Source organism: Perca flavescens, chromosome 8 (genome assembly GCF_004354835.1).
Source record: "Perca flavescens isolate YP-PL-M2 chromosome 8, PFLA_1.0, whole genome shotgun sequence".
Classification (NCBI taxonomy): domain Eukaryota; kingdom Metazoa; phylum Chordata; class Actinopteri; order Perciformes; family Percidae; genus Perca; species Perca flavescens.
The window spans coordinates 2,090,857-2,103,561 of record NC_041338.1 but is presented as its reverse complement, the minus strand read 5'-3'; the positions used below and the strand labels follow the sequence as shown (position 1 = coordinate 2,103,561).

Sequence of the window (12,705 nt, the reverse complement as noted above, 5' to 3'; positions counted from 1 at the left end):
ATCAGAGAGATGCTTTACTTCTACCTTAACTAATACCCAGTTATACAAAGGCTACACAGGTTTGTTAACTGAAGCAAGACCGAAACGTGGTTCCAAAAATAAATACTTATTTATTGAAAATTAAATTGTTAGACTGGAAGTGCCTGAAAAGAGGGTGGTTAGAAATGTAGATGAATCAAATTAGGACAATCAAATTTAAGTAGAAGAGATAGAAATGTTTATTACAACATTGACAATTTAAAAAAGGTAAATTCTTTTTTAAAACAATTACACTCCCCGTTACTTAAAAAGGTGCTCTAAGTGATGTCACGCATTTTTTTAGGCTACAACATATACGTCACATACAGCAAACATCTCCTCACTATCCGCTAGCTGCCTGTCCCCTGTCAGTGTTCAGGGGACAGGCAGCTAGCGGATAGTGAGATGTTTGCTGTATGTGACATATATGTTGTAGCCTAAAAAACGCGTGACATCACTTAGAGCACCTTTAATACCAAATGAAAAGGGGAAGTGGGCAGAGGTCAGCTGTGGATATGCAATCTAACTCAGGGTGTGTTCCAGGGGTGCATTAACTTACTCACCACATGTGCTCACTGCAATCAATATGTCACCGCAAATCGTGTCCCAGTGCTATTATCACTACAAACTGTGCAGGGACCCACACTAGCATGCCTAGCCTCCACTGCAAGCTGCCTACTAGCGCCACTGAAAAGGAACTAACAAAGATATAAAAACAGCTGGTTATATATAAAATACAAGCAAACCGAAGAGGGAGAGTGCTGCCTGGTGGCACTTTAACAACGACGTACTAAACCAAGGCAAAACAGCAGCTGACAACCTACAAGTCAGAAAACATTTACACATTAAAAACAGGTTTAGCAATAATGTGCAATAATTTACTTTCAGTAGCCAACATTACTTACTGCTGGTTATTCCTACCTTACACCATGTACTCAGTAGACCAAGAAATATACCACAGCACTCCAGGCAGGGGAACTTTAGATTCCTGTCAGACAGGCAAACTGCATCAAAATGGGCAAGTCTTAAACACAGAGAGGGTCCCATGTGGCAAAGGACAGGCAGAGAACAGCAGAGGTAGCCATGATGGCACAGGTGCCTTAAATAAGCTCAGCTAATGGGGGGGGGAAAGCTAATTGGATACTAAGGAGGTGTGTTCAAGAGCAGACCGTGCAGGACTGAATACCCAAAGTTCTGAACACATGCAAACCCCACTACAATCATTTTATGGGACCAACGCTTTTTATTAGCAATAATTCTAATGTCTCTCACCTGTAAATGGTCAAGTACTTTTGCATTTGCACTGCAATGTGTTGCAAGTATAAAACTGATACTTTTGATAAAAAAGAAAGTTGGAAACGAGGCTACGATGAGCCTTGGCAAGCGGACGTCTCCTTCATGAAAAGCAGAATATCTAGTTATAACCGAGCAGTCTGACGTGTGTCATTAGTGCAGTAGATTTGTAGGTGAGAGCCAGGCTTTTCCCATCATGCCTTGAGTCTCGAAGCCGGTGGAAAAGCAACCGCGGTGTCTGGCTGTAACACCTGCAGTCTGTGTTTTTTGAACATTAAAGCATGTTAACATGTTCCAATAGAATCCCAAAATACACATTTTATGTTAAGAAAGAAGAATAACGTCTCCTTTAATTTGCGGTTTGTCATAACAAACTAAAGTGCTCTTGGTCATAATCTTTCCAAGTTCTCACAAATTATCCCTAAAAGCCAATGTTTTCTATTAACTCCAACTTCTCGTTTACTTTAGTACCACTTGACATAGGAAAAAAGGTACTGTAAGAGGTACTGAAGATTAATAAAATGCTAATATCTTTTCTAATTAGGGCAAAAAATTGCAATTTAGTATTAGCAGTTTGTCACTCTTACAATTTTTTTTTTATAACCTATGAAACTTTGCCTTGATAGTAATACACTTTTTCTAGAATGATCTTAACATTTAGAAATTAATATTAACACGAGTGTATGCTCCAAATTTGGATTTTCCCCACTTACACCTTCCATTACCATTGTTGAAAATGGGGGGGTAAGAAATGACTGACCTTTACCAGGTTCTGCTCACTGTAGAGCGCTGCAGACATCAGTGCTCTTCAACGGTGGCCTCCATCAAAATCCATAACTCCTTCCTAAATTTGTATTATCTACGCTGGTTTTTAATGTAGGGAAGAATGTGACATCCTCACTCATAATTACCATCTAAAACAGTGTATCGCAATAAATTTAGACTAACCGCTCATAGATATGGGTAATGGAGATTTCCTGATTTCCACTGTCTGGAAATTAGCTTTCAAAGTTCTGTAATGAGTACTGAAGAAACCCCTAGTGGGATTGTGTAACTGGCCTAGTAAAACCTTAGTTATGATAAACAAGCCCAAGAAAACCATCTGCAAAGACCACTTAACTTTAGAAATTAAGATGAAATTTAATTAATCTGACAAAAAAAGTGGGTTGTACCATCATCTGTAAATAGCTTTGTTTTCCTTCCAATGCTGTAACAGAAAACTTTGAGTTACATTTTCTTTTGGAACCAAATCCCAACCACTGAAGCATTTATTGAAAAGATGGGGGGGAAAGGAAGCGGTTCCATGGAAAGAAGTAAGGCTGCGGAGGAGTGGGATTTCTAAAAATGTATATACCCCATGTAAAGCCCAGCTGCAGGTAGACGCATCGGTAAAGTAAACCTAATGTGGACGGATATTTAGCAGTAATGCTGCAACAGATCTGGTGCCAGTCCAGATTATGTTAATTGTTTTAATCAGTAGACTAACAATTGGCCTATCGCGAAAGTTGGTCCTTTATTTAGGTTAAGAAAAGAAAGTTAAGCATCTGGCTGCTCAAAAGCCAGACATTTATCTCAAGATATGAAGAAGACCAAACCATAGCTAAAAGTCCAGAGAGAGAGAGAGAGAGAGAGAGAGAGAGAGAGAGAGAGAGAGAGAGAGAGAGAGAGAGAGAGAGAGAGAGAGAGAGAGAGAGAGACCCACACACTAAAATATGCCCCAACCATTACAGGTTTTAAGAAATTGGAACAAGGATGCGTTCAGACTGACAAAAGCCCTAAAAAAGCTTCAGACTCAAACTTGACTTCCTGGATTTAAACACTCCGGTCTGGTGGGGTGGGACAAGACAAAATACAATGCAGGAAGTTTAAGCGAAAGCTCACTGAATGCCTAAACACTGCACAGCATATTATCAGGAAGGCTTTTCCAACTCTTAGTCATCACGGTGGCAATCATTCTATCCTTTACCAATTAGCAGATCAACAAGTAACTTAAGCCACCCACCTTATAAAGAGATCTACCAGGAATGTGCACATTTTGATTGGCCAACAGGTGCATTGTCAGATGTCAATGCTTACAGCAAACACTGAGCCACTTCCTGGTGTGGTTGGGCATCGAGAACAGATTCCTACTTGGAATCGTTTCAAAAATTACAATTCCATCGGAATGGTTTCTTTATTGGAATGGTTTGGAGGATTTGGTTTCAAATCTGATCATGAGTTCCAAATTTAACATGTGCAAGTTTTGGTTTATGTAGCATCCAGGCGCTTGTGCCATGGAGCACAGTAAGCGGTGCTCTAGTCAAAAACAGCCCCGTCAAACTGCAACCCACCTTTGAGTCAAAATAAAACTTTCCTCTGATTTGTGAAATAAGCATGTGACCCGTTTCAACTCCACCACTCAAAGAATCGGAATCGATAAGAACCAGAATCGAAAGGAAGAATCGGAATTGGAATCAGAATCATTAATATCCAAACGATGCCCAACCCTACTTCCTGGTCCGAGCCTTCTGTCGGCACCCCCACATTAACGCCACCGTTAAAAGAAAGGTGCTGTGCTGTTGTCAGCCTCAACACAGTCTAAAAATAAACACCTGTGGCTGGAACTTGATCAGCAGCCCATACCACAACTGTAACTTAGTTCTCTTCAGATAGAAAGTCTTAAATAAAGTGACTGAATCACACGTAGCTCCATGATGGGCACTGGTTTATCTTTCAGAGGGTAACTCATCATTTAATTTCACGTTCCTGTGTGTAGTTTGTCCTCCAGCCAACTTTCACTTCCCTACCAAGTTCTCTATAATGCTGTAGCTACCGAAAATCACAGCGCTGCACACTGCAGAAATGCATCTTCAACCTGCAATGGAATTTGAAAAGTGTGATTGTGATCTAAAGGGAGACCCCCCCAAGTTGAGAACCACTGGTCATAAAAGAACTTCAGATATAAAAATAATTTTTGGGCCAAAGACGAGGAGTGTGGTTCTAAAGAAGTTTAGTTGGGTCTAAAAACACAAGCTCAGAATGCATTTACAGCTCCCAGTTCAGGCTGCACTGACGACAAACTCGCTCTCCTGTTGGGCCTTCTAGCTGCGAGGTAGAAAACCAGTTAGCATGAATGCAGCCTGCTAAAAGGGGACAAGGTGTGTTGGTATGGCTCTTTCGGAACAAAACATAACCATCATCTTACTTCCATAATAAATAAAAAAAAAAGCATGTCAAATCTTACTCAATGCAGAAGAATACAAGAGAAATAAACATTTACAAATGATACCTGCAGCAAAAATAAAACTAAGTGTGTTTTCTTTTAAATGTGTTTCAATTTGTAGATCGGAGACACAGACCAATGGTGGGCGAGAATTTTAGATATAGCAACTGTTGTATTAAGTATGCAGGATAACAGATCCAGCCAGTCACAACAGCTTAGTGGTTGGTTGAGACACCAATCAGCTATTCCTGTTTCTGTGGTAATTCATCTTATGTTTCTGTATACATTTTTCTTTTTATAAAATATTTTATTCATACAATCATTTCTTTAACTATAGCAACATTACTATTTAATTTTGAGTGGCAAGATATCAGTCGCACATCACCTCATAAGAACAATAGTATATAAACAAATGCAGAAAAAAAAAATTATTCTGTATCCATTTGAGTATGTCTCGTTTTGCTTTTCAGTTCATCCTGTGTCTGTACACCTGTCTGTCAGTGGTGAGCCAATGGGAGTATTGCTGGTCCTGGTGGGGGCGTGTGATTGGTACAGCTCTGAGCAGTGGCCTCTGCTGGCTGGCCAGGAGGAGGGCCCTGCATGGCAGAACAGGCTGGACATTGGCTGGCATAGGCGACCCTCACGCCGGCCCGTTTACAGCTGGCTCCAAGGACACGGCACTCTGGTCCAGTCTGGGAGGAAATGCAAAGAGAGGGATATGGATTCATTTGAAGATGGAAGCTTAACTCTTAAAGTACTTGATAGGAAACCCATACACTATCATCATTGTCATGTTTTAAAAAAATACAACCTTTTAAAAAGGAACACGCCGACTTATTGGGAATTTAGCTTATTCACCGTAACCCCCAGAGTAAGACAAGTCCATACATACCCTTCTCATCTCCGTGCGTGCTGTAACGCTGTCTGAAGGCTCTAGCATTAGCTTAGCCCAGCACAGATCCTGCAGGTAACTGGTTCCAACTAGCCTACTGATCCAAATTGTGACAAAATAACGCCAACATGTTCCTATTTCCATGTTGTGATTTGTAGAGTCACAGCGTGTACAAAAAACAACGTAACATGAGACACAGCCATCTTCTAACAGTAAACAAACCGGGAACTATATTCTCAGACAGGCTTGCTGCGAGCATATCACTCCGCCCAAGTACTATATTCTTCCGCCTGAAAATATAGTTCCCGGTTTGTTTACAATTAGAAGACGGCTGTGTCTCATGTTACGTTGCTTTTTGTACACGCTGTGACTCTACAAATCACAACATGTAAATAGGAACACGTTGGTGTTATTTTGTCACTTATTCGGAGCAGTAAGATTGCTGGAACCATTCACCTGCATGTTCTGTGCTGGCCTGGTGCCGCTGGAGCCGTCAGACAGCCTTACAGCACGCACGGAGATGAGAAGAGTATGTATCGACTTGTCTAACTCTGGGGGTTACGGTGAATAAGCTAAATTCCCAATAAGTCGGCGTGTTCCTTTAAGTTTCGAAAATTTTATTAGATATACAGATCTCTGTCTTATGTAGAAAATTCTACATGGACTGGCTCCACATGTATTGAGCCAGTTTGTAAACGCAGTACCAAATGCTCCCAGATCCACAAGGAGTGCAGCAAGAGGTGACTGCATTATTCCGCTGAGCAAAAGTGTATTCGGTCAAACAGCTTTTTCATTAAGGGCTGCTCGTGACTGGAACCTCATTCCTACTCACATTAGGACTTTTAAAACTTAGGTTTCTTTTAAATTTAACTTAAGGAAGTGGCTAACAGGTAATCAGGACTGTCAACATTACATGTAGTTACAAAATCTTGCTGCTATCTTGGCTTTCCTGTCCTGCCGGTTTGTGTCACTTGTGCTACGCCTATGAGGTTGTTGGACTGAAAGTGTGGCTTGTGTGTGTGTTGGTGTTGATGTTGATATTGATCAACTATTTTTGTTTATATGCTTGATTATTTCTTTTTTACATTGATAGTCAATTTTATTTGTACTGGACTAAACTTATATGTACTTTTATAATCCTTTTATCTTTGTAGGTGTGACATCGTACAATCTGTCCAGGGACAGCAGACGTAAAGTAGCCTTTTGGCTAATTCTGGCACACTGTACATTTTCTTTATGTATTAGTGTGCATTGTCCCTGTTAAATAAACCTGAAATACATAAATAAATAAGTAAAAAAAAACAAAAAAACATGTCTATTAATGGGCAATAAAATAATTAAATAGTAGCTGTAAACTACAGAAACTTTAACATGTGCTGGACTAACAGCTCAGTGTAAGTAGTATGTTACACAGCTACTAAATAATAAATTTTATTTGTTGCCGCCTTTCAAGACGCCCAGAAGGCCTAACACACATTAATAAAACAATAACACAAGCACAACAAAAATATCAATAGTACAAATCAAAAGAATTCAACTCGTTAAACAACTAGGTCAGTGATATCAAGGTGGATAAGGTGAACGTTATGTTGTGTATGCCAATCTAAACAGATGTGTTTTGAGTTGTGATTTGAATTGATGAAGAGAGTCCAGTTGACAGATGTGTGGTGGGAGAGTGGGGCAGAGCAGACAAAGGCCCTGGCACCCATGGTGCCGAGTCTGAATGTTGGGACAGGTAAAACTGCAGCTGCGGAGGAACAAAGCATTCGGGGAGGAGTGTAGGTCGCCAATAGAGAACCTTGAGATCCAACTCTCACACATGGTACATGCAAGGGCAGTCAGACTTACTTGGCCTCCTCTATGGCTGACATTTCCTCCAGAGGACCATTGGGAAGCTTCTCACTGTTTACAGGAGACACATGAGAGGAGAGAAAGGTTCACCAAGGAGCTAGCCTCGAATCATTAACAGGACATTAGTTTTGTACATATCATGGTACAATGTAAGATGCAGTCTATTGTGTTCACATTTTTCGTTATTTACAATATTATTAGACATAAAACATATTTATTAAGAAAAACAAGCTGCAGGAGTTGGATATTAGGTAGGGGTGGTACGGTTCATGAAAAAACATCCAAACCGTACGGTTCGCTTGTCTCGGTTCGGAACGTGTGTGTGTGGCGCAGTTCGTCCATACACTTCTAATGTGCACAAACCACTTACTGCCGTTGTGCCCTCATTCAACACCTATGTTAAAACACTTACCGGAAATGACGAGCAGGATGAGCGTGACAAACGCAACACATGGCAGATGATTGGACAAACGGGTCACTTGGGGCTGGCTGCTCCCGAATTTCAAAACAGACTAATGGCGTCTCGTTGTGAATACGATATATTTTACGAAACTAGTTAACCAAAACGTTATTCTGTAATATTTCAATCTTCATGTACTAAAAAGGGCACACATGTTCCTGTAAATGGCGATACACACTAATTTTTTTGCCAAATAAATGAAAAGCTTGTTGAAATCATGTCTTCCCTCTTGCTGTATCAAAATCTCACCTCTCTTTCCTCAGAGATGGTCCCAATAATGTGCTTAAAGTCAAATTCCGTTTGTGCATGATTACAAGATAGAACTATGTTTTAATACTGTATCCTACATTGTGGATAATTAAGCTATATATATCATATGCTGAAGTATATTTCTGGAGTGTTAAAGATTAAAGAAAAAACAAGAACCGTACAGAACCGAAAACCGTGACCCTAAAACCGTGAACCGAACCGTGGGTTTTGTGAACCGTACCACCTCTAATATTAGGATATTCCTAATATGTGGGGGGGTGTGGAGTGCTATAGGGTTTATAATACTGTTGCTTTCCTATGGATGTACAAAAGGACTTTATTTCTGTTACATTGCTGGGTAGGAAAAGAAAAGAAAAACTGTATATGATGTGATTATACAGTGAGGAAAATAAGTATTTGAACACCCTGCTATTTTGCAAGTTCTCCCACTTGGAAATCATGGAGGGGTCTGAAATGGTCATCGTTGGTGCATGTCCACTGTGAGAGACAATCTAAAAAAAAAAAAAAATCCAGAAATCACAATGTATGATTTTTTAACTATTTATTTGTATGATACAGCTGCAAATAAGTATTTGAACACCTGAGAAAATCAATGTTAATATTTGGTACAGTAGCCTTTGTTTGCAAGTACAGAGGTCAAACGTTTCCTGTAGTTTTTCCAACAGGTTTGCACACACTGCAGGAGGGATTTTGGCCCACTCCTCCACACAGATCTTCACTAGATCAGTCAGGTTTCTGGGCTGTCGCTGAGAAACACGGAGTTTGAGCTCCCTCCAAAGATTCTCTATTGGGTTTAGGTCTGGAGACTGGCTAGGCCACGCCAGAACCTTGATGTGCTTCTTACAGAGTCACTCCTTGGTTATCCTGGCTGTGTGCTTTGGGTCATTGTCATGTTGGAAGACCCAGCCTCGACCCATCTTCAATGCTCTAACTGACGGAAGGAGGTTGTTCCCCAAAATCTCGCAATACATGGCCCCGGTCATCCTCTCCTTAATACAGTGCAGTCGCCCTGTCCCATGTGCAGAAAAACACCCCCAAAGCATGATGCTACCACCCCCATGCTTCACAGTAGGGATGGTGTTCTTGGGATGGTACTCATCATTCTTCTTCCTCCAAACACAGTTAGTGGAATTATGACCAAAAAGTTCTATTTTGGTCTCATCTGACCACATGACTTTCTCCCATGACTCCTCTGTATCATCCAAATGGTCATTGGCAAACTTAAGACGGGCCTTGACATGTGCTGGTTTAAGCAGGGGAACCTTCTGTGCCATGCATGATTTCAAACCATGACGTCTTAGTGTATTACCAACAGTAACCTTGGAAACGGTGGTCCCAGCTCTTTTCAGGTCATTGACCAGCTCCTCCTGTGAAGTTCTGGGCTGATTTCTCACCTTTCTTAGGATCATTGAGACCCCACGAGGTGAGATCTTGCATGGAGCCCCAGTCCGAGGGAGATTGACAGTCATGTTTAGCTTCTTCCATTTTCTAATGATTGCTTCAACTGTGGACCTTTTTTCACCAAGCTGCTTGGCAATTTCCCCGTAGCCCTTTCCAGCCTTGTGGAGGTGTACAATTTTGTCTCTAGTGTCTTTGGACAGCTCTTTGGTCTTGGCCATGTTAGTAGTTGGATTCTTACTGATTGTATGGGGTTGGACAGGTTTCTTTATGCAGCTAACGACCTCAAACAGATGCATCTAATTTAGGATAATAAATGGAGTGGAGGTGGACATTTTAAAAGGCAGACTGAGGCCATTTCCACACGAACACAGGTATTTTTATAACCGTGACTTTTTTTACGCGGTTTGGCCTTCTGTCCACACGAAAACGCAGTTTCAGGGCACTGTAACCAAACATTTTTGAAAACTCTGGCCAGGGTGAGCATTTTCAGAACCGCCGGTTACAGTGTTGTCGTGTGGACAGTATAACCGGGATTTTTTCCTTGCGACGTCAGAGTGTGCGCCGTTATCCGCTGTGTTTGACGTCATATTGTGCGCCGCTAACTGCTTTGTTGATGTTTGTTGACGATTCTTTGCAATGGCGGATGAGTAGGATGTAACTTTTTTCTAGGCTTCGGATTGGCCAAGGTGACTTTACAATTTGGGTTATATCGCCGCCTGCTGGTGTGGCATGCTCTTGACAGCGCTTGACAGCGTGTTTTTGCGTTTTCATGTGGACAGAGATTTATTTTAAACCGAGCATGTGTGGACGGGTTTTTTTTTTTTTTTTTTTTTTTTAAACTGAGGAGAAAAAACTCTGGTTATAAAAATACTCGTGTCCGTGTGGACTAGGCCTAACAGGTCTTTGAGGGTCAGAATTCTAGCTGATAGACAGGTGTTCAAATACTTATTTGCAGCTGTATCATACAAATAAATAGTTAAAAAAAAAAAATCATATATTGTGATTTCTGGAATTTTTTTTTTTTTTTTTTTTAGATTATGTTTCACAGTGGACATGCACCTACGATGACAATTTCAGACCCCTCCATGATTTCCAAGTGGGAGAACTTGCAAAATAGCAGGGTGTTCAAATACTTATTTTCCTCACTGTATATATACACTATAGTTTGTACATTTTTCAATAACAAAATTGAAAAAAAAAAAAAGATATTCCTAATATCATGTTACGGTAAAATATTTTTTGGTGGATCTATAGATCCGATACCAATTACAAATTTGGTTTGGTAAAATGGTACAGATTTAGATGAACAGTTTTTAAATGAGAAAAAAAAAAAAAAAAAAAAAAAAAAAAAAAGATCAATTCAATTGTTAATTTAATAAAGGCTTTTTGATTTGCTTTTCCATTAACTTATGTGCCTTCCAACTAAATTGCACATTTATGTACATTAAACGGTTTTCATTTTGTGACTGCTTTGATTTAAAAGACACGTTTGCCGTGTGAAACCTAAAAAACTAATCAATCCCACAGAGCAACAGATGGAGCTCTGAATAGCCAGATGTCTGCCCACACAAAACTTTTTAGGTTGCACGTTGTTTACATGTCTTTAAATTAAACAAAAAGAAACATAACAATGGAAAAAAGGTAATTATTTGAAGTATATTTTTATTTGGAGCATTGCAATGCATTATTTCCAGGAAAATCTAATTTCCTGGAACAATTTCTAATCATTTAAAACTGAAAACTGTAGTTAATCTGGAGGCACATTTCAAGCTCCACACTATGGCACTGTGTAATGAAGGCACTACTACTACCTGCATTAAGATGCTGCTATGATGCAGTCGATGGGTTCTCTAAATTCTCACAATTATGAGGAGTGTAAACTATAATTGTATCCAATTGTTTTAGCCACTGAAAAATCCCACACATTTCAGGGCTTAAAGATATGATGTAACTGAACATTTCCGTGTGCCTGTGTGCATTTGTGTGTGTGTTGTATCTGACCCTGTTTTGGGACAGCAGGCTGCGGCTGAGCTGTTGACGCCCGTTCTGTCTGTATCCCCACACTCCACTACGGAGTATTTCTCTGAAGAAGCACTCTTCTCTTCATCACTGGAACACACGGGTACACACACAAAGACGAAAATGTACATCAATACCATATGAAGTGATTCATACCAACGGCCTTCCCCACAGAAACACACAGAACACAGGGAGATGTGAACAGTGATGCATGCTCAACTGACTGACGGAGCACACAGTAAAACAAAGGATGAAGGTGTTGAAATGGGCAACTGTGAACAGTACGTGGGAGAAGCATCAAAATGTACAGCAAATGGAGAAAGTCAACTGTTTTGATTGTTTTGCTACGATACTATGTTGTAGTTACAGAGCCAGCCAATCATAGGCAGGCTTACCACCTGATTTGGACACTGATTAAACCAAAATTGCCAGCCGTCAGTCTCGCTTTGTCTCAGAGAACCACCAATAATCTTGATGAGGCCTCAATCAAAGCAAAACACCCACAAACATCCAATCTAATATTTGAGGTGCAACATGGTTATCCAGCACTTGTTAATTGTTGTTAAGAAAACAAGCTGCCATGCTATAAGAAGAATATGTGCCTGTATCAACATATCTGGTTATTGTTACCAGTTTTTGTGGAGCATTTTCATTTTTCACCAAAACAATACCATTCATACCAGTATTTTCTTGCTTGGTTAAAAGTAGTCTTATTGAGTACTAACAAAAAACATAGATGTTTAATACTTAATTTACTTAATTAAACTTTGGTGGATTTAGCTTTTCACAGATAGATCCGTATTGGCACATAAGTCAACCAATAAGTACAAGAAATAGCAGTACTTAAAAGCCAAATGTATGTTTGAGGTCATTAGGAAAATGTCTCCATCAGTTTGTGCACCAGAGAAGATTGACAAGTTTATTTTTACAAAAATGAATTTTCACAACCAAAATGAAATGAGGAAGGTTGTGGATATTCTAATGCGTTTGTCATTTAAAAAAAACAAAACAGAAGTTGTATTAACATTGACGAAGCGAGTATTGTTTGCAAGTGCAAATACACAAGAGGCCATGCTGTATATACAGTATTAGCTGTTCTACTGTTGCGGTTTTTAACTGCTCTTTAATGTTTTATGTAAAGCACTTTCAATTGCCCTGTTGCTGAAATGTGCTATACAAATAAAGCGGCCTTGCCTTGCTGTGAAGAACTGTAATAAGGGGATTGTTATCATAAATGACAGGAAAGGACAATGTTTTCCATTCATATGAACTACTATGCAAAAGTGACATCAACATACT

General features: G+C 39.9%; 1 protein-coding gene across 3 annotated transcripts in view; it reads right to left on the bottom strand.

Moving 5' to 3' along the window:
* Positions 1-4,283: 4,283 nt before the first annotated feature.
* Positions 4,284-12,705, bottom strand: part of ppp6r3 (protein phosphatase 6, regulatory subunit 3) — a 30,818-nt gene continuing 22,396 nt past the window's right edge. For all 3 annotated transcript variants that reach the window (XM_028584691.1, XM_028584692.1, XM_028584693.1), the window contains exons 23-25: positions 11,389-11,496; positions 7,254-7,307; positions 4,284-5,205 (exon numbers count right to left, since the gene is read on the bottom strand). In XM_028584691.1, coding sequence (XP_028440492.1) covers positions 5,154-5,205; positions 7,254-7,307; positions 11,389-11,496 — 214 coding nt within the window. In that variant the 3' untranslated portion in view covers positions 4,284-5,153. The remainder of the gene's footprint in view (positions 5,206-7,253; positions 7,308-11,388; positions 11,497-12,705) is intronic.